The following is a 21,283-nucleotide window of genomic DNA, read 5'->3' as shown; positions in this document are numbered from 1 at the left end:
GCCATTTAATTAGTTTTCAAAATTAATTAATTAGCCCTTAATCCATGCCCAAAAAATTGACCTTGCCCATCCAAAAATTAATTGGCTATACCATTTGCAACCCAAAGTGGTCCCATGCATTAATTGACCCTTGGACAAGCATTAATCCATTAATTAATGCCTAGTCCCTAGTGTCACCACTTACACTTAATGGCCAATTAATGGTCCTAGGGGCAAACTGACACCAAAATTCACCTAGAATCTAACAAGTATAACTTGTTACAACTTTTGTCTTTGACACCTATCTTTTTCATAGGGTCCTTCGGTCTTCAACTGTGAGAAAGTAGCTTGCACCTCACATGTGCATCTTTTAATTGCACATTTGATTAATCCCTCAATCAAATGTCAATTAAACATAAGCAAAGTATCAAATTTTCATGTCCTTATGACAGACAGTGTGCTTGTAGGGGAATTGTTCACTTGTCCAAGTACCCTTTTACAATCAGGTCATCTTGACGGTGCGGATGAAGTTATAAATGCCCATAATACAATACAAAAGAATAAGTGAATGTAATATCTAAAAACTGTAAGCATAATCACTGTCACGATCAAGAGTAGAAGCCGTCCCCTCTCAAACTGGAAGGGAAAGCAAGAGGGAAGCACCCTCTCCCCGTCAAGCTGGAGAAGTAGGGGAGGGTGTATCCAAGCCGATCCTGGGTAGCAGGTACTGAAGAACCGGCCGGTTGACCGCTTTGGTCAAGATATCTGCAAAATTATCTGATGAAGGCACAAACTCTAGGCGAATAGTGCCTAGCTCAACTTGCTCTCTGGAAAAGTGGAAGTGGACTCCCACATGCCGTGTCCGTGGTGTGATGATCAGATTGCTCGCAAGGGCAATGGCACTCTGGTTGTCGCAGTAGACAACTGTGGGAGAGTCACATGGAAAATGAAGTGCCACCAGTAAACTCCTCAGATAGATGGCCTCGGTGGTGCCATCGAAGAGAGCTCGGTACTGAGCCTCGGCCGTGGAAGCCGCCACCGTCTCTTGCTTACGGTTGGACCAAGAAATGGGAGCCGTGCCCAAGGTAAAGTGGTAGCTGCCATAGGAATGCCGGGTGTCAGGATCTCCTGCCCAATCAGAATCAGTGTACCCCTGCAAACATAAACCAGAACCATATGTCAAGCCATAAGAAAAAGTACACCGCAAATAATGCAACATACGAAGACATGCAATTCAATGTGACATCCTAGGTGCTGTGAAATACTGACTGAGTATGCTAACTGAGTAAGTTAAATCTGGCCTAGTGTGAATTAACCAAAGAAGTTTTCCTACAATAGAACGATAGGTGTGTGCATCGAAGGGCTGTCCTAAGGTATCCTTCGACAAGTGGATAGTAGGATCAAGAGGGGTGGCCATTGGCGATGTTTGATCCAAAGTGGTAGGCTTACCTATCTTATTTTCAGGCGTGTATGTGTACGCATGACACCCGAAGACTTTGAAGTGGGAAATAACAAGCCGAGAGCCAAAAAATGCCTCATAGGGGGCCTTTTGAGAAAGAGCCGCAGTCGGGCACCGGTTGAGGATGTACACCGAAGTGTTAATAGCCTCGACCCAAGGGCGCTCAGGAAGCTTTGCTGCGAACAGCATAGAGCGTGCCATTTCCATGATTGTGCGGTTCCTACACTGTACGACTTCATTCTGAGAGGGAGAATTGGTAGAGGTGAGCTGGTGAGAAATGCCATGCTTTTGTAGAAACTCAGAAAACTCGTGGGAGATAAACTCATCACCGCTATCACTCCTCATGCACGCGGCATGACGACCGGTCTGGTTATGAACCAGCAGCACCCAAGCAGAAAAATATGTGAAACCATCTGACTTATGCTTGAGGAAGTATACCCACATGTATCGAGAATGAGCATCCACTATAAAAAAGAAGTACAGCGTGCCGTTCAAAGTAGGAGTGGATGTTGGCCCGCAAAGATCAACATGAATCAATCTAAGAGGCTCCTCAACTCTATGTGTAGACTACTGAGGAAATGGGGTACGATGTTGCTTCCCGAGCTGATAGGATTTATAGACATCTCAAGCTAGCTTCAGGCGTGGAAGGCCCTCAACTAGCTCACGGTGTGACAACTCATAAAGTGAGTCATAACCAAGATGCCCTAAGCAAAAATGCCAAAGACGCTCATTGTGCATAGGCTCTTGAGATGTGGCTAAGGCGTGGATGCTATGGAACACGGAGCCCTCGGTAGTCAGCTCGGTGAGAAAGTGAGTCATGTGGTATAGGCCATTAGGCTGTGCCTCACTGCGAGCAATCACTAAACCAGTCTGAGAGTCAAGGACCTCGACTGTGGTCGCTGTAAAGAAAACTGCTCGCCCCAACCGGTAAAGCTGCTGAACAGATAACAAGTTCACCCCAAGTTGAGGGACATGATATACATTGTCCAGCGAAGCCAGATCCAGACCCTTGTTAGTAGCAAAACTGACGCAACCTTGAGCTTGAATCTTGACTGAGGAGTTGTTTTATACACGGATCCGCTTGGCTGCAAGGGCTCGGGTACGGAAAATGTCCTCTATAGGAGTCATGTGATGTGTAGCTCCACTGTCCATAATCCAAACTGTAGCTGAAGTGCTCGGTAGTGACGAGTGGGCCTCTGTAGTAACCTCGTTAGGAGGCAACTCACAGATGTGAATGAGACTCGCATCGGATGTCTCTACAGAGACGATGTGGGCCTATGCAGACAGTCAGACAAGCTCTTTGGAGTTGAGAACCTTGTCGATTGAGATGGCTGTGCGGTGGCAGTGTGAGTCTGACCTTTAAATTGCCCCTTGCCATCACCTTGCCTCCCGTGCTGGGGTTGCTCGATTGAGAGGCGGGGGTCTGAGACTTAGGTTTTGGTGCTGTGCCTCGTGCCTTTGATCGATACTCGTCGTCAAAATGGTTAGCCTTTTGACAATGTTGACAATACCTATTCTTTTTAGGTACATTCTGCCACCCTGGTTTAAGTTGTGACTAGAAGTTTCCTTCAGAATCCCCAGATTGATTTAGCTTTTGAGTTTGATTTTGATTTTGAGTGGAGGTTTGGTTTGGTTTGCCCTTTTCTTGTTGCCCTTTCTGAGAATGAGCAAGAAGAGCCCCCTCTGTAGAGGAATTCATATGAAATTGATCGAACAACCGTGCGTAACGCAACAACTGACACTCAAAGTCATAGAATGTAGGCATCGTAGGCTTTGAAACTATTCCTTCCACAAAATTGAAGTATTTCTTGGGGAGTTTATTAAGGAACAATATGACCTAATCGTTAGAGGACTTGGGAGTCCCCGTAGTGGAGAATTCAGTGAGGAGACACTGATACTTAGCCAACTTGACTTTCAAGTCATCCCGGTCAGTGATTTTGAAAAGATGAAGCTCATGGTCAAGATTAATACGACGGGTCCTATCGCGAGCCGCATAGCAGTTAGTCAAGTGAGCCCATCGCTCTGACGCTAAGTCAAAATGCTGAAGCTGAGAATGAAACTCAGGCAATAAGCCCGGCATTAGCTCGACAATAGCGGAGGCATTCCTAGCCTTCCATGAGCAGACGACCTCGTATGGAACAAATGCGGGATCGGGTTGGAGTTTCAATCCCTACACAAGATCCCATAGGTTCTGTGAGTCAAGGACATGTCTCATCAAATTCGACCAAGTAGTAAAATTTGACCCGTTAAAACAAGGCTTATCATTAAATGCATTCTTGGCAGAAGATGAGCTAGAACCATGAGGTGTCCGGTAGGTGGTGTAAGATGGTGGAGGTGGGTGTGTCTGATAAGAGAAAGAGGGAGGGGGAAGAGATGGGTAGGTAGAAGTAGGCTGTGAGTGTCCAATGAGTGCCGATTGATGCGGAGGCACTGGAACATGAATGTTTCCATAAGGTGCCGGTGTAGGTGGAGACACTGGGACACGGTAGCCTTGTCCAAAGTGAGATTGGGACACAGCAGGATGACCAGAAGGTCCACTAGACAATGCCATGGAGGCAAACTATTTAGGCAACTGATCCACACTCGGGAGAGATTGAGTGGGATACCCAGGCTGCAATGATCCTGAAAGTGTGTATGAGGTAGGTGGAACACCACTCGACTAAGGGAAGAATGAGGTTCTAAAGGATGTGCCTATGTTTCCATAACCCCTCGGTGTGATGTGCGGTGCAACATGAGATGTCTGAAATGGAAATATAAATGGTGTAAATGGAAGTGGTGAAGTAGCGGAAGAATGTGGTGGGATGGGTGGGTTTTGAAAGTGAGGTATATGAGGTGTAGATTCTTTTTGTTCATTTTTATAATTTAAAGATTGAAAATGAAACTGTGAAGATGATGATGCACCATGTAATGAAGTGAAAGGAACACCAAATTCATTTTGATTATGTAAAGTAGACGGAAAAGAAGGAAGGGTAGAAGAAGAGGTACCTGACTTTTTTTTATAATCCCTGCGATGTGTGTTAATATATAAGAATTGGTTCTCAAGAGGACCTTTTCCGTAGTGAATAGACTGGACTCTTTCTTCCACATGATCTCTACCAGTATATTGCAAAACAGAAGAGGTAAAAGAAGAAGGCACAAAAGAGGAATCAAAAGTACCTTGCACTGAAGAGGACGGAAGAGTCTGAAAAAATGAAAAATACTCCGGATCTTGCGGGGGGGCCATCCCTGATGGAGGTCTCGATGGCCCTGTAATATCATCAAACTTACGCGCAACATCTGAAGAGTGAAAATCATGCATACCTTCATTCAGAAGCTTTTCTTGAAGGGCAATCCTTCGGTCGAGCCACTTAATTTTCTTTCGTCGATAGGCTATGATCAATTTATATTCCTTAGAGGTCATCTTGTCTATCTTTTTTTCCATGTACTCAGATGTGTCTTCCATCATGTCGGAACTTTGTGAAGCAAGCTAATCGGCCCACTCTCGCTCGGTTCTCGGTATAGGCTATTTTGGAGACAAAATCGGTGTTGATGTGTTCAAAGTCATTTGAACCTACTGTTGTTTTTGCTCCTTGCGAAGAGCTCTCAGATCAAAGGCCTAGGTTTCTCAGAGAGTATCAGGCCCTGATACCATGTAAAGAAAATACCCTAACACAGAAGCATAAACAGAAACCGTACGACAAAGCACAGACTGATAAAAGAACACAGTTAGGGTTAGGGTTAGAGTAACTCAGAGACAATGAACATAGTTAATAAATGAAATGATATGACTACTAATAATACGATGCTCATGCAACAAACATACTATGCAGTGAATGAATACTGAACCTCGAACTCTTGTATCTCAAGGATCAGGGCACGGGTAATGAGCTGGAGAGTGTGTCGTACTCCGAATGGATCTCAAATTGAAGCAAGGTGAGAGAAAGACTAAAAACGCAGGCAAGACAGACTGTAGGAGAGAGAGACTAAAAACGCAGGCAGAAGTGAGAGAAAGACTAAAAACGTAGGCAGGACAGCCTGCAGGAGAGAAAGACTAAAAATGTAGGCAGGTTAGCCCTGCAGGAGAGAGAAACTGCAGCGATTGTAGTAGGAGAGAGAAAACTGTCAGGGTGACAGCTGGGGTCTGCAAACGCAGCAGTTTGTTGACGTGGCAGGCTGTACAACAGCAGTGCAAATGTTCAGTAGTCAGTCGCCAGGCAGAAACAACAGCAATCAGTGTGGGGAGGGCCGGAAACAGGCGCCGGACTGTAGGGAACAATGATGGATAGCAAGGGCTGAGATGTCCTCCACGAACGGAGTGTGGGTAGCAAGCTGATAACACCTGAAACCTGCAAAAACGAGATTAGAAGAAGAGTGGAGGGCTAGCTGCTAATTTATAAAAAATTAGGGTTCTAGATCCTCTCCCACTTAACTCTCTTGATCCCCTCCCCCTTTTAGGGTTTTGGCTAAAATAAGCCTAAAATAAGCATGTTTTAGGGTTGTTTAAGTGGCTAAGAGCAATTCTTAGCACAACAGGGAGTACATTTATAAAGTACTTGAGCGTTTCCGCATGTAGGACGTGAAGCCTATTGGCTGTCCATTACCTTCTTATGTGAAGGTTTTACAAGTTGATTGTCTAAAGATAGTGTCCGCAGACAGATGAGCAGAGGGCTGAGATAGCCAAGATCCCTTATGTATCAGCTGTGGGCAATTTGATGTATGCCATGATAGCCACTCTATCAGATATTGCCTTTGCAGTTGGTGTTGTGGCACGCTATATGGCTATACCTAGCAAGAAACATTGGGATGCCGTGAAGGGTATCATGAGATACATGAAAGACACAACAGATATGTGTATTTGCTATGGCAGCCAGGATACAGGAGTTGTGGGGTACATAGACTCCGATTATGCAAGACATGCAGATAGTAGGAAGTTCACTTTTAGCTATGCATTCACCTATGTTGGAGGTGCTGTCTCTTAGATGTCCAGGGTTGAAAAGTGTATGGCTCTCTCTACCACTGAGGCTGAGTATGTTGCAGCCATTCAGGCTTGCAAGGAGGCCATATGGTTGGGCCATTTGGTTCATGACCTTGGGATTGAATCTATATCTATGCTGCATTCGGATTCTATGAGTGCTATTCAACTAGCTAAGAATCTGGTCTTCCATGCGAAGACAAAATACATTGAGGTGAGGTATCACTTCATATATGGGATTGTGGAGAACAAGTCTGTTGACCTTGTCAAGATCTCCATTGACGAAAATCCTGCGGATCTACTCACGAAAAGCCTCACTACTGAGCGTTTTGCCTTCCTCAGGAGATTGATGGGCGTTGGATGAGATGAAGTTTTTCCTCATCCTGTTGTACATGTGTACATTGTATTGTCTTTTCTTTTTCTTTTTCACTCCTCACTGGGACAGATTCGCCTTTAAGTGGGAGGTTGTTGGGGGTAAAGGCCCCTTTGCCTAGCCGTCGGTGTATTACTACACTGACAGTAGCCGCACTGCACACTGCAGGTAGCGGGCACCCGTCACCGTTACTTTATTCTTTATTCTTTTAGTAACAGTTTGAATAAAGGAAGGCCCAGTCACACATTGTGATTGTTGGAGTTCCCATTTGGTCTCTCGCTCTCTTTCTTGCTCTTGCTCTCCCACCATAGCTCTTCCAAGCAAGCTTCGATCCTTCTTACATTTCAGTCAGTCATTTACTGCTGTTGCCCTATTTCAACAGCTTGTAGATGCTGTTACCTATTGTGGGTTGGTCTTCTCTTGCCCTTGGCTGCCTCAGAAGGTCCTCCAATGGCTGCACATTAGAGTAGCAATATCTTCTTCCTCTCTCTTGCAAGTTGAATGTACTAAAAGGCCTCTCTCCAACCTCTAAATACTTTTTCAAGTCTTGCAGTTGCATTTTTGATATGTGGTAATCTTCCCAAATGGTTTTTCGAGCATTATCCATAATTAAATATTAATTTTGAGTCTTTGAATACTGAAAATTAATCTAATAATTATTTTGGTGCCCAAAAAAATAATGTGACTAGCCAATAACTAAATTGGCTAGGCAACTTCCATTCCCGAGTGTATTTGCGTCTTCTTTGACCATCAGATTGGTGCTAGATACCATTAAACGTCACTTCTATAGTGCCACAAACTGACACTTATGGCCAAATGAATGGCTTAGGCCAACAATGGGCACTAGATACCACGAAGTACCTATGCAACATAACTTATAGCAACTTTTGCCTTTGACATTCCGTGATTTCCTTGGGTCTTGGGCTGTCACAACTCTATAGAAACAGAATTTGTATCCTTTTTCATTAATTTGTCTATATAATGATTTATTAAATTTGTTTCCTTTGCACTAATTAGATATAAAGAAAAGTGCATTGGAGCTGGCCACTGATGAGTGGTCACAGGTTATGGTGGACCCACGTGGTGGGTTAGAGAAAAGATAGATCACACTTCTACCTATATGGCCCGATTGGGCGCCTGTGACCAGAACTCACACATATCAGGGTTAGATTGGCACACAGAAAGGATTGATGCCTTGAAGTGTGGGCTAGATCCGCCAGAACAGACAATTACAATCAACAAGATGGCATGATCATGAAATGCTTGTACAAAGTGCATGTGTGGGCTGAAAGCTTGAAATGCACATTTCTTTGCATAGGAAAGTCACATGAAGATTCTGATACCGTTTTTGCGATGTACACGGAAAAAGCTTTCATATGATACCCATATTGGGGGGTCCCTAAATTTTAGGAGCCTCGAATTAGCCTAAAAATGCTAGTCCTAAAAAAATAGGGATGTTATTCTAAAAATAGTAAATTCTGTACGCTGACTGTGCTTACTAAATTTGGTTGTTTCTATTCTTGACAGTATTCAGCCAAAAAAGGAAGGCCATAGAGAAGAGACAAGTGTCAAGACACTTGTCACACAAGTTTTCAAGTGTCCTACCACTTGTCACATCTCATGACATGTGGCTGGACACTTATCTTGTGCTACTTCACTTTCCTCTTTTGTACTAGCTCTTCCCTCTCCTATAAATAAGAGCTCGTTTTTCTTCATTCAACATCATTTTTCTTTGCTGTAAACTCATGTACAGCACCCACAGATAGCTGGAAACTGGCCCCATCCATCCCCATCATCATCCCCCACTTCTCCATTATCAAATTCCTCCATATTCCCTCTTCTATCACTGCTGTTTTACAGGATAGCAAGCCTGTAAATTCATTACAGCACCTCCTTCTCGAGCTCTTTCTTCCATTTTAGCAACAAGAAGCAAGCCCTATCCATGTACTGTTGATTAACGATGGAGAAAGGCTGATTTCCCCTCTTTCTTCTCTCATACTGTAAAGAAATCAGTTCTTATCAGTGCATAATAGATAATGCATGTGTGTTTGTACATCTTTGCATGATCTTGTGAGAGTGAGAATTACTTCTCCTCACTCTCAAGTTGATTGTAACTGAGCTCTTCCCGAAGGGACTTGGGTTGAGCATAAATACATTCCTTCGGGGGGGGGGGGGGGGGGATTTACCCATCTTCAACCCTCAATCTTGTCTCTATTACTTTTACATTTTCATGGCTGAAATTTTGTGAGTAATTTTCATTTTCAGCTTTAAGTGTTCATTCTCTTTTATATTAAGTCTCGAAAACAAGCGAATTTCATAATTGTTAAGCATACTATGTTGTTCGGGGCGTTTATATGGGCTCGTAAATTTACTCTAACCCTAGTTACACCTCACACATGGTACATTTACTGAACCATGTGATTAGAAAATAATCCACATATTAAGTGAGGTTTCAAAATACATGTCCTCATGACATACCCTTCCATTGCCACTTGCATACTTGGAACCAAAAACTCAAGAGATTTCATGACTTTGAACCAAAAAGCCAATTCAAATGGAAACATCCTAGTAGCCACCTTGAATGACGTGCGATAGGCCCAAAGAGCCAATTCAAGTTTCACATCCCAATCCATCCAATGATGTTTCACCAACTTGGTAAGAAATTCGCACAAATTCTTGGTAGCGATTCCGCCAACCCATTGGCTTGTGTATAATAGGGTGAAGATTTACTGTGGATGATCATGAAGAGAGTAGTTAAAAGGTGAATCACCTTGTTGATAAAGTGTAAACCTGGGTCACTTATTACCAACTCCACAGGATAGGTTATCATGCCTTTAAAAAGATAGGTTGCAGCTGAATTTGCTGCATCATTCTTTAGCTACTAAGCTTCAATCCAAATGATGCAACAGTGAGTAGCTATTAGGTAATATTGTTGATACATTGCATGATATGCATATATATGTTTGGCGGTTACCAATTAGCAGCCAACAAGCATGTGGATCAGAATAGACACTAGTGACTGACTTATCACTTGACTCATGACTAATGACTTTTGGCCGCTGGTAAGGCTAGTCCCTTCGGTGCCCAACAGCTATTGGGCACCTTTGAAGCTGCAAAATGGAGAGCCCTAGACATATGTGGTCCTTGTACTCCATGATGCGGTGGAGAGGTCCACAGCCCTCAAGAAGAGGCAACGATACCCCCCATATATGTCATGGTACACCATACATCTGCATATATAGTGCTCCTACATCTCGGGCTTTTGGCCACACGGCTGGCATATCCTGTCCTCTGCAGGGATGTCTGTCCATCTCCCCGTCTCGATCCTAAGCCTATGAGAGGAGGTGCGAATTGGTCCAGTAGCAGCTCACATGCTGTGGGAGAGATGTATATTCATACACCATGGCTGAACGATAAATCCATCCACAGAGGCATAGGAAGTGGCTCTGATAAAACTGCATCCTCAGTCCCAGCAGGATGGTGGCCAAAATCCACGTCCTCTCTCCTCCAGATCTGAACTGATATGGTCACCCATGCTGCTGAAGTGTTGAAGACCATGGCTTTGGTCTTCCCAAGGTTCACTATGTGGTGTCTGTCTCTGTAGAAGGCATGTATTGCATCCAGATGGCTTTTTGCAATCCTTCGGGTGATGTCTGAAATGGGTATGTTGTCATCAGCATACAGCAATATTGGTATCAGCACTCCAGCTAGCTTAGCACCAGGTCCACCTCCCTGGTCAATGTAGCTGGACACCTCATCTTTATACGATCCTAACAGTGTGGGTGAAAGCAGGCATCCCTGCTTTATTTCTATGGTGCCATCAAGGACACTCTTGTTTGTATTCTTGACTTTGGCATCTAAAAAGAAGGATATATCTATCACTTAGCTTGTGTAATGTTTTCTCAAAACTGATAAGATCTTCTAACAATCAGTATATCCATGGTAAAAAACGTGTTTGTTTATTTGTTACTTCAATTTTACTACAGAAATTATTTAGACTTTTCACGTCTTTTTAAAACTGTAAGTGAAACTAATTTTAGGACACCTCCTTTTGTATGCATTGCTGCACCTGCATGTTTAAAGTTGGTTCCCACAGGCCCTTGCACCCCTTCCTGCCCCCTGCTCAATAGAGTGTAAAATGCTGACAAAGTTGGTGAGATGTGCCTACTTAAATGTGATAGATACATGATTGGATACTTGATCCTTGAACAGTGACTTACCTATGTGCCTACTCAAATATGGTAGACACAGTAAATGGATTTTTGAGCCATGAGAAAACTACTCCTATGGAATGGCTATGGGCATCCGAAGCAAGTCTGTAGCACATTGCCTCTCTTGTTACAAGCACGATCACTCTTACAGCTGTGTATAATGTCTATCTTGATAGCAAAGTCAAGCTTCACTTTTGAAACATCTTTTGTGTTGTTAAAGGTGGTTACATACATATATAACCAACACATAAATTTACTATCATGTTAACCTTATAGCTTGATTGTACACATTCTATATATAAGGCATGCAGCTCTATCAGATTAACTTGTCTGTGTATTGTTATCTTGTTAATATTGTCTAATCATGGATAGTTTTCATAACATGTTCAAGCTAGTTGCAAAAACAAGAGGAATTGAAGGGGTTGATGTGGCTGATTACTTCACATTTCTCACTTGGAGAAGCTCACTTGAAAGGGAGGAAGGGTGAGGATCCTTCAAATGACTGTTGTTTCTTGTGTAGCAAGACATTGGCCAGCCGTTTGTCATAAAAAGAACATACACTTGGTGCACATTGTTTTGTTTTCACAAACATTCAACATTTATGCTGCAACAGAAATATGTTTGCTGATTATGATTTGCTGCCAATGGATAGAGGAGAAACAGCAAATCGAGAGATCCTTACAAAAATGAAATCTAGTGTTTTGGCAGTATTCAAGCAAACTCGTGTTGCACAGTCTTGCACTTCAACTTGAACAGAAGTTTCTTAGATCTTATACTCGTGTTGGACTTCCAATTGAGTTAGATTAGAAGTGCCCAGTGCCCTATCTAATTTGAAGGGCTATGATCCAATATTGTTGTGTCTCATAAGTCAGTAAGAGAACTTCTTGTGGCTGATATAATGGGCCATCAATGAGTATGGAGATCAACTGTGTTGCGTACCTGTGTTTGAATAGGTATGCTGAAGTCAACACTTCTCTGAGCTTATGAGTGTGAAACTTGTGTGCCCTGAAGTCAACACTTTTCCTTCAAGCTATCTGTGTTTGAACCTTATGTATGCTGAAGTCAACACTCCTCCAAGCTGTTACTTCACAGGATGGTGTTGACTTTTCACGAAACATTGGATATATAATGGCAATCGACCACTTACGAATGTATTATTTGTGTTTGGCTGAGGTGATGCATGGAGTGTAAGGGGGACTTGACCATTTTAAGGCTTATTTATCTATACGAATTTATAAGGACTAAGAATTTTATGTATACAACTTTATAAGGATGAGTAAAAAGTCAGCTTTGGAAAACGATGTGGCAGGAAAAATTTCACTGTTGATGTTTCTTCATGTTGCTATCATTTCACAGAGCTTTCACAAGGCTAGACTCCGCAAAATTAAAGTGGCTCCATCAGAAACTGCTTGGACGGATGTCTTAAGAGAGGTGATGGCTGAATCTTTACCAAAGCAGAGAGAACAGATCTATGTAATGGAATCCTGTGAAGCAGTTATTGATGGTGCACATGAAATGTTTCTTGTCAAAAGTTCATATGTGACATTGTGTTTCTGGATGTGAATCTTAAATGAGTTTCACAATTTGGATTAACGTTGCTATCTTAGTTTGGAAAGGGTATGATGCCAAATAATCTATCTTGAAAGCAATATGCAGCAAAATGCAATAGGCACTTTGAAGGAATTATATGTTCAGCTTTTGTTTTTGAATTGATGATGGGATTGATATGTATTTCTGTGTGCTTCAGCTATGCTGTTGAGCCCTTGTACTTCTTTGATTGGCTTCTGAGTAATATAACTAGCCAAGCCTTACTTTGCCCCCCCAAAAAAAGGGAAGAGAAAGTTTCCTATGTGTCTCTCATTCTTGCTCACATGATCTTTTGCTCTCTGTTGGAATACAAGTAGGTTTGCATATCTTTCATTCTGTGTGCCTCTCATTCTTTCTTGTTTGCATATCTTTCATTCTGTGTGCCTCTCATTCTTTCTTTTATGAGCTTCTTCTCTGTAGGAAGCAAGTGGGTTTAATGCAGAATTTTTATCTCCATCATGCTTAAGAGCTGAAAATGGGACAGCAGACATATCCTTTTGTAAGGAACTATCAATGCTCATATCAAGTATTCAAGATGGCTTATGAAAGCTATAGCATCATAGAACCGCTTCACTAATATTTGTGGCCCAAAGTTTAATTATGAGTGCTAAAATGTCAAAAGCAGATTGGACAATGGGTTGATGACTGTTTCATGGATGCTTTGAGCCTTTATGCACAGGTTGAGCTCAAATCATACCAGTGAAAGGACATTTAAGGCTCCTCGGTGGCATGGATGAAGCACTTTTACAGTCAGAGGCCCAGTTTAATTCACCCCTGTCACTGTTATACCCATCCTTTTCTTGCATCACTGATCCTTGCTGCCAAATCTTCAGTTGCAGGTGTCGACCTGCTGTTATAAGGTGGGATTTTGGTTGTATGGGCGGATAAACATTAAACACATGCCACCATGAGGCCTGAATTTGAGTGTTGCCATGAGAAATATCCATGTCTTTCAGAAAGATTTGAGTGATGGCAACTCAAGGCTGCTGCCCAATGCACTTGGCTCTAAACGAAGACCATTGTAGGGCTGTCATGTGTATCTCCACATTGAAAATTGCAACTACCCCCATGTGTTTAGGTGTGTATATATGATCCTGAAAAATCTAACGAGTCCCAGAATGCGCCTTTTTTCCACAGTAGAGTGTTGCTTGATTTCTCACAAGGCAGTATTCAACCAAGGCAGCAACGGCAAGTAATTTGAAATCATGGGGAACATAATTGTCTGAGCACACCTTGAAGCGAAAATGGAAAGGCCATGATTGCGATTTTCAGTAGACAACCTTTTCGGTAATATGAGCTGAAATCCAAACAAGCAGTTGTTTAACCAGGACTTGAATGCCCAAGGGATATCCTAAGTGTCTCATAACAGTGCCTTGTGTTACCACCTTCCTATGCCATCCCAATGCCAGCAAGTCTCGTTTTGTGTGGCGTATGAGAGTTGATATGTGGGTGCTAATGTGAAGCTTTGAATTGAAAGCAAATAACCCTATATGTCCGTGGCTTTGAAATTATTGTCCCTGTAAACCTTCAGGAACATAAATGTATCATTTACCAAGCCTTGGCCTACTAATTGTTATTGAGAAGGGAGAGACAAGCTGACAACCTCACTATTTGCTGCAAGGTGGGATATTATCATCAGAATTGGATGAGTTGCCAAAGTGAATGACAAAGAACTCAAAAGGGTTGTGAAGATATGCAAGGGTTTGCAGAGAAAGTATGGTGAGCGTAGGAACATGAATAACTCACGGTGAACTTGAAGAAGATATGAATACGAAAGAAGAAGAAGAAAACTGATGATTGAATTAATGTACTGAACGATGAAGAGTGAGATACAGATGCAGGGTGCTCAAGGAGCAGAGGCTGTTAAAGATCTATCATCTCTTGTGGGAGTGGGCTGAGGGAGAGTGCTGGACAGTGTCATCCTCTGTGAATACATCTTGAGTGCAGCAGTCTACCAATCTCTGCTGTTGAAATCTGATGTAGGCAGCATCATCAGCTGTTAGGACAGAAAATACAGTGGTTCCTAATTGATCGAGGGTATCTAGGGTAGGAAGAAACAATAGCAATATGTCAACGGCAGCAAGATGACACTTCTGATGATAAGGAGCAGCCTGTCATACAATCTTGAGCTAATACACTTTCTTGAGCTCTCACTGTCTACTGTTCATTGTCTCTTGTTTCTCTCTCCATAGCAAGTTGAATCTCACATGTGGTATCTGAGCCATACACGCAGGTTCCATCTCATCACCATCAGCTTCTGGTGCCACCCACTCACGGTCCGTGTTGCCACCAGCTTGACTCAGCTCTTGTGGAGGAGGAGGTGCTGATGTTAGAGGAGCTGCCATCACCTTGTAGAGCTGCCCTGCCAGTCTGCCCTGTGCTGCCCCAGCAGCAGCGACGTGCTGTCTGCCCAGTTCTGCCAGCTCTCCTTGTTGTTGCAGCAACAATGCTGTTTGACAATGCCGTCCGCAGTGCCTAGCTGCTCCCGTTCTTCCCTGCCAGCGCTGCCCAGTCTTTGCCAGCACCGCCAGCACCTCATTTGGTTTGCCAGCTGCCTGCCCTGTCCACTAGTGCCTCACCTAGTGCTACCAATGTCTCACCTAGTCTACCAGTTGCATGCCTTGTTTGCTAGTTGCACCACCCTGTTTGCCAGCTACTCGCCCTATCCGCTAGCTGCCTGCCTTGTTGGCCAGCTGCACGCAACACTAACCAGGCTGCCGACACCCTCTGCCACTACAGCACAGCCCGCCACTTGCTCTGCCAACTGCACCGCCACCATTGCACCTCCTGGACAGCCTAGATATACTTCTTGAGGAGGTATAAATACATGAAATTTTGGGGCTTTTACTTGATTTGAAGTCCTGTTCACGAATCTCTGCCGAAGTTGCCAACATTGAGCAATTTCTTCAACATAAGCGAGAAATTTGGGGATTTTCTGATTTTTGGGTCCGGCATGGATCCCAAGGTGCAGTCCAGTTACTGGTTGCTGTAAACACACATCCCAAGGCAACATTTCATCCAATCCTAAGGTTGTAAGTATAAAATCTGTTCCATTTCTTGCATAGCAGTTAAGAAACACATTTCTTTGAATTTGAAACTTATGAAATGTTTCTTAAAGTACGAAATGCTTCTGAGAAAGAAAGAAAGAAAGATATATTGACATCTACATAAGGCCAATGTGGCCTATGAGACAAAATCCAGAGTACATCCATGTCCAATGTCATCTCATCAGTAAGTTAAAGATAACATTACAAATAAGTGGGTGGCCTATGAAACAATACTGAAAATAACTATACGATGGGACTATAGTAGGGTTGAACCATGTGTAGTGTTGTTTCATCGATAGAAAAGAAAAGGAAAGGAAAGGAGAGCCAGATTTGATAGAGCCATGTACAAAAGTGTGGTGGAGACTATGGGCTGTATCTGATCGCAAGATCTGCACATGATCTCAGCTATGATGCAGTCCCTAGTTGCTTCACTAATATGCCTGGTGGTGAATCTTCGGTGTCTTGTGATAATGGCCCTAATCCGACTGTCGTGTGGCCTCCTCGGACGTGGTCGTGGTAGACGGGCTCGTTGTGCTTGACGAAGGAAAATGGCTCTATCCAATGTGACTCCACGGTGTGGCCTGTAAGGTGTCTGGCGGGGTGGCTCTCTCTCTTCTAGGTTGGTAGTATTAGTAGGGTCGGCTCTGTAGAAAAAGTCTGTCACTGCTCTCTGTGTGTCTCCTTCTGGATGAGCTGGCCTCCTGTTTCGCAGTAGTGCAGTTTGGTGCCTCTCGAGCTCCAAGAGGAAAAGACCTAGGCATCTCTGGTCCTCATACTCCATGATGCGACGAAGAGATCCAAATCCATCATGGAAGAGGCAGTGGTACCGTCCTCGTATGTCATAGTATACTGTGCAATTGCATATGTAGTGCTCCTTCGTCTCAGGCTCTTCACGACAAAGTTGGTAAGTCCTATCCTCTGCTAGGGTATTTATCCACCTGCCTATCTCCATTTGAAGGCTATGTGAGAAGGTGCGAATCTGTCCGGTAGCAACCCGTATGCTATGGGTTAGATGGGTGTTCATATATGCTGGCCGAATAGTGAAACCATCATTAGAGAGACACAAGAAATGACTCCTGTAGAACTCCATCCTTGATCCTAGAGGGAGTGGTGGATGGATCCATGTCAGTGCTGTCTCAATCCTCAAGATATCAGCTCTAATCACCTGGTTCAGCTCTGATCGGCTGAGAGAAAGTGTAGGGCAGTCAATGTTATAATCCAAAGGTGGAAGACGGTCAATATCCAAACCATGTAGGCTCATCCAAATAGCCATCTGAGAAAACCAACAGTTCTTCTCGCCTCCTGGTGCTAGTTGTCTAGATGAGGTTAGTGCCAATCTAGAGTATCTATGGCGTGGAAGTTTCCATAGTTTGTGCGAAAAGGTCACTACCCTGTAGAGTGCCTCTGTAACTATAGGTGTTGCCCCTAGCTCTGCTCTGACAATGGGATGTGGGGTGGAGGGCTTACTCCTAATCACGTGTGCTATCATCATGATCAATGGCCTTTCCATGCTATCCTAACCATCATATAATCCCTCTCTACTCCAATCTGATCAATGAGTGGGCTAAGATGCCTGTGGTACAAGTTGCAACCCCATACCTCTGCTCCATATAGTAATTTAGGTGTGACTAGGGTGTCAAACAACCAGAGTTTGGTATGGGGCTCCTGGAACTGTATGTGAGCACATTGACTCTCGAGTGCCCCTAGTGCTGCGTATCCACGTGCCAAATGTGCTTCTGATGCCCCTCTCAACGAAAAACGTAGACATATTCCCTCACATGCTCCAATATGTCTCCCCCAAATGTGAACTGGTACATAGATCTAGTCACCCATGCTACTGAAGTATTGAAAACCATGGTTTTGGTCTTCCCAATGTTCACTGTGAGGTTTTTATCTCTACAGAAGATATGCAAAGCATCTAGATGGGACTGCAATGCCTCCGGTGAATCTGAAATGAGAACAGTATCATTTGCATATAGTAATATTGGTATCAGCACCCCTGCCAAGCTGGCTCCAGCTCCTCCTCCTCGGTCTATATAATCAAACACTTCATCTATTTTTTTGGTGAGTTGGGACCCAAAACATGGTTTTTTTGACAAAAACTATTGTGCAATATTAAACATGATGATGATGATGTGTAATGACTCATGAGGGCTCAAGATTTTGGATGAGAGAGTGATTTTTTTGTGATTTTGTTTAGTTATTGAACTTTTTCAATCTAGTATCTATTCTTGTATTGGGATTTGAATATTATACGATTTTAGTCTCATTTATAAGTTATTTATGATATATTACGATTCATTCTCGATTTTGACATTTTGTCAGTTTGTTTTGAAATGAGAATCATGATGTTGCAACTTGATTCAATCCATATTATAGATAGGCTATTTACATGTTAATTTCAATTTTCTTTGGATATGTATGAATCATAATGTTTGAGTTCTAAACCATATTATAGCTTGTCCAAAGACTAACTTTGACATAAGTGACAAGTCAATAATGGATCATGGATATGTAGCGTATAATGTATTATTCTCAATGGACTCTCTTGAAAGAAACTTGCGAAACATGTTTTTGACGTTTCATTTCTAAATGTTTCTGACGTTTCTGGCTGCTTTGATTTCTTGAAATTTCTTCGAGGAAATTTGGGGCTTTTTGTTTCACACATCCTCAAGCAGTAAACTTGTTTGGGTATAGCATTCAGTTGCTGTTTGACACACATTTGGCATAGAAATTGATAAAATTTTGGGGATTTACAGCATTAAGTTGCTGAGATTGACTTTCTCGGCATGCATTTTGAGGAATAACAGCTTGTTGTAGACAGTTTTGGCACTCTTTTGAAGGCATTTACAGGTAGATTTTGCTTTGAGATAGTTTTGGATATATTTCTAATTGCATACTCTATCCCATGTTGGGATCTTGGTACTCGTGTGAGTACATTTTGCACTTCACTTTGGAAGTATTTGGTTGTAGTTTTGTGTACTTTTTTGCAACAATGGCCCAGCAAGGTCACAATGACAATAGCAATATTTTGGGTGTCCTCACTTAGGAGGACAAATTGGATGGCACGAACTACTCCTTGTGGAGTTTCATGGTGCACAATCTGCTTGTTGCCAAGGGTTTGTGGGATTTTGTGACTGACAATTCAGCTAGACTAGGAGGGTTTGCACCTAGATGCCTCAAAGAGGGGTTAGAGGACAACAAGTTGCCCCTGTTGCTGCCCATATTCCTCCTATAGAAGAAGAAATGAAATCGGACTTTAAAGATGCACATGCTTTATCTTTGATTGCTGTTTTACTCAATAGGGCAATAATACCTATATTCGGTCTAAGACCTCGAAGGTAGCTTGGGATATTCTCAAGTATGTTTGCATCACGAAATGAGGCCAGAATGTCTTACTTGAAAAGAGAATCGGAAAATGCACACATGGACGAGGGCGATGCTATGAGAGAATCACCTTACTTACATTCAAGATTTGAGAGAACAGATGCTGAATTTTGATGAGATGATGACCAATGAGGAAGTGATCAACGTCACCTTGAACTCTCTTTGAGAGTCTTATCTTGGTTTTAACACTTCATTGATTTTGTCTTTGAGGAGGGTATATTAGCCTCTCACATTCATGGAGTTAATTGGCCTCTTGTTGCAGGAGGAACAGACTCAGAAGAATGTGGCTATGTAGTATGAGATTAGGTGATGTGTCTATGCTCTTTAGGTATAAAAGCAAGGGCGAAGGCAAGCAATAGGTGAAAAATCATCTTAAGGCTGATGTGGGACAACTATCTAGCAAGGTTGCCCAGGATTGTGACGAAGGGAAAAAGAAGGGAAAATGCGACTACTATAAAAGCCTAGCCATTACATAAATGGATGTCGAAAGAGGTTAGCAAAGGAGAAAGGCTCCGGCTTTGCTGTCCATGTATCAACCACTTAGTTTTTGGATGGTGATGCTACAACCGACTTGGTTGAGGAGAACTATGCATTTTTGACTTGTAGCTATGACACCTTTATGGCTGATTTAGCATTTAATGCTGTTGAAATGCAACATACATGGTATTTTAATAGTGGGGCATCTAGGCACATCACTTTATGGAAGTGTTTGTTTACATCCATACAATCAGCCCCTGCGGGGAAGAGAGTTTCTTGTGTGAACAACTTTAGCTATGATTTATGTTGCATTGGTATAGTTGTAATTTGCTACAACAGATGGCTCAGATTTTCAGCTTATGGATGTATTGTTTGTGTGTTTGTGCTTGGGATTACTAAAAACCTTCTTTCAGTTTCAGCCTTTAGTAAACAAGGCTTTTTAGGTCATCTTTGAAGATGACAAATGCATTATCAAAGATAGAGAGCTTGATTATGCTCTTCGGTTATCGAGGACTTTACAAAGGTGTTTTTTTTGTTGGATACTTGTGAGAAGAAACTTCATCATGCTCTAACAGTTAGTACACTTACACTTGCTATGTAGAATGTAGAGTTTTGGCATGCTTTCTATCATCTTATGAGCTTTGGTGCTCTAAGGACACTTTAGCATTGTTAGATGGTGGATGCTTTGCTTCCTGTTGATACTCCACCTCCCCATGCATGTGAGGGGTGTATACTTGGGAAAATGCATTGTTTTGCTTTTAAGAAGAATGGTGTAGTGCGTGTTGTCCGGAAAATGCAGCTCATACACTTTGATGTGTGTGGTCCTATGCAGATGAGAGCACTCAATAGTCAGTTGTATTTTGTCACATTTGTAGATGACTATTCTTGTTACATGTGGATATATGGTCTCAAACCAAAGTCGAAGGTATTTATGCACTTCAAACACTTGGTTGCAAAATTGGAAGCAAAAATAGGTTTGAAGGTGCAGATCTTAGGCACGGATTCAAGGGGGGGAGTATATGTCTGGTGCATTTGAGTCATTCTTGCTTGAGCATGGCATTACACAGTAGGCCACCATAATGTGACATCTCAACAGAATGGAGTGGTTGAAAGAAAGAATCGGACAATCATGGAGATGATCAAATATATGCTGAAAAGTAAAGTACTTAATAGGGCTTCGACAAAGGCACTTACGACGGTCACTCCTTTTGAAGCATGGCATGATAGGGAAGTGAAGGTTGGTTATTGTGGGTGTTTGGGTGTATAGCATATGCTCATGTGCCTAAAGAGCTTCGTGGGAAGCTAGATGATAAGGCACTTAAATTTATCTTTGTTGGATACAGTTCAGAGAGCAAAGGCAATTGTTTGTATGATCCTCACACTTGTTTGTCATCAGAGATGTCATTTTTGCTGAAAATGCAGCCTCTTTTCACGATTAGTTTTAAATGCCAGCCACCTGTGAGAAAGGTGATGTCTTTGAGATTCTTTTGTCACTCGCATTGGCATCCATGCTTGCTGTAATTGCAGAAACAGATGTATTAGAGCAAACTGTTGCTACTCCACCTTCTCTAGATTAGCCCTTGGTTGATCCTATTTTGCCTCTAGTAGTGAAACAAGTATTTGAGCAAGAAAAGGCTGTTGTAAATGCAGAAAAAACAGTCCTTAGTTGGCTGTTATAGACTCTCCAAGAGAGAATTTTGATACTCCTGTGTCTCAATGCACTTGAAAGGCTGCTCATGATGCAAAGTGGGCTCATTTTGTGGAAAATTTGGAAGTAGATGCTCTTCTTGATGAATATGCATTTATAAGCTC

General features: G+C 42.5%; 1 protein-coding gene across 4 annotated transcripts in view; it reads left to right on the top strand.

Moving 5' to 3' along the window:
* The window catches only part of LOC148042075 (serine/threonine-protein kinase GRIK1-like), a 167,102-nt gene that overhangs the window by 53,312 nt on the left and 92,507 nt on the right, over window positions 1-21,283 (top strand). For all 4 annotated transcript variants that reach the window (XR_015691928.1, XM_087685260.1, XM_087685251.1 and 1 more), the window contains exon 4: window positions 12,330-12,404. Coding sequence is in view for 3 of the 4 variants with exons in the window: in XM_087685260.1 (XP_087541386.1) it covers window positions 12,330-12,404 (75 nt within the window). In the remaining variant the exon portion in view is untranslated. The remainder of the gene's footprint in view (window positions 1-12,329; window positions 12,405-21,283) is intronic.

This window comes from Lygodium microphyllum, chromosome 1 (genome assembly GCF_053477565.2).
Source record: "Lygodium microphyllum isolate KBCC chromosome 1, Lygodium_microphyllum_v1.1.10, whole genome shotgun sequence".
Taxonomy (NCBI): Eukaryota; Viridiplantae; Streptophyta; class Polypodiopsida; order Schizaeales; family Lygodiaceae; genus Lygodium; species Lygodium microphyllum.
This window is presented reverse-complemented; position numbering and strand designations above follow the sequence as displayed.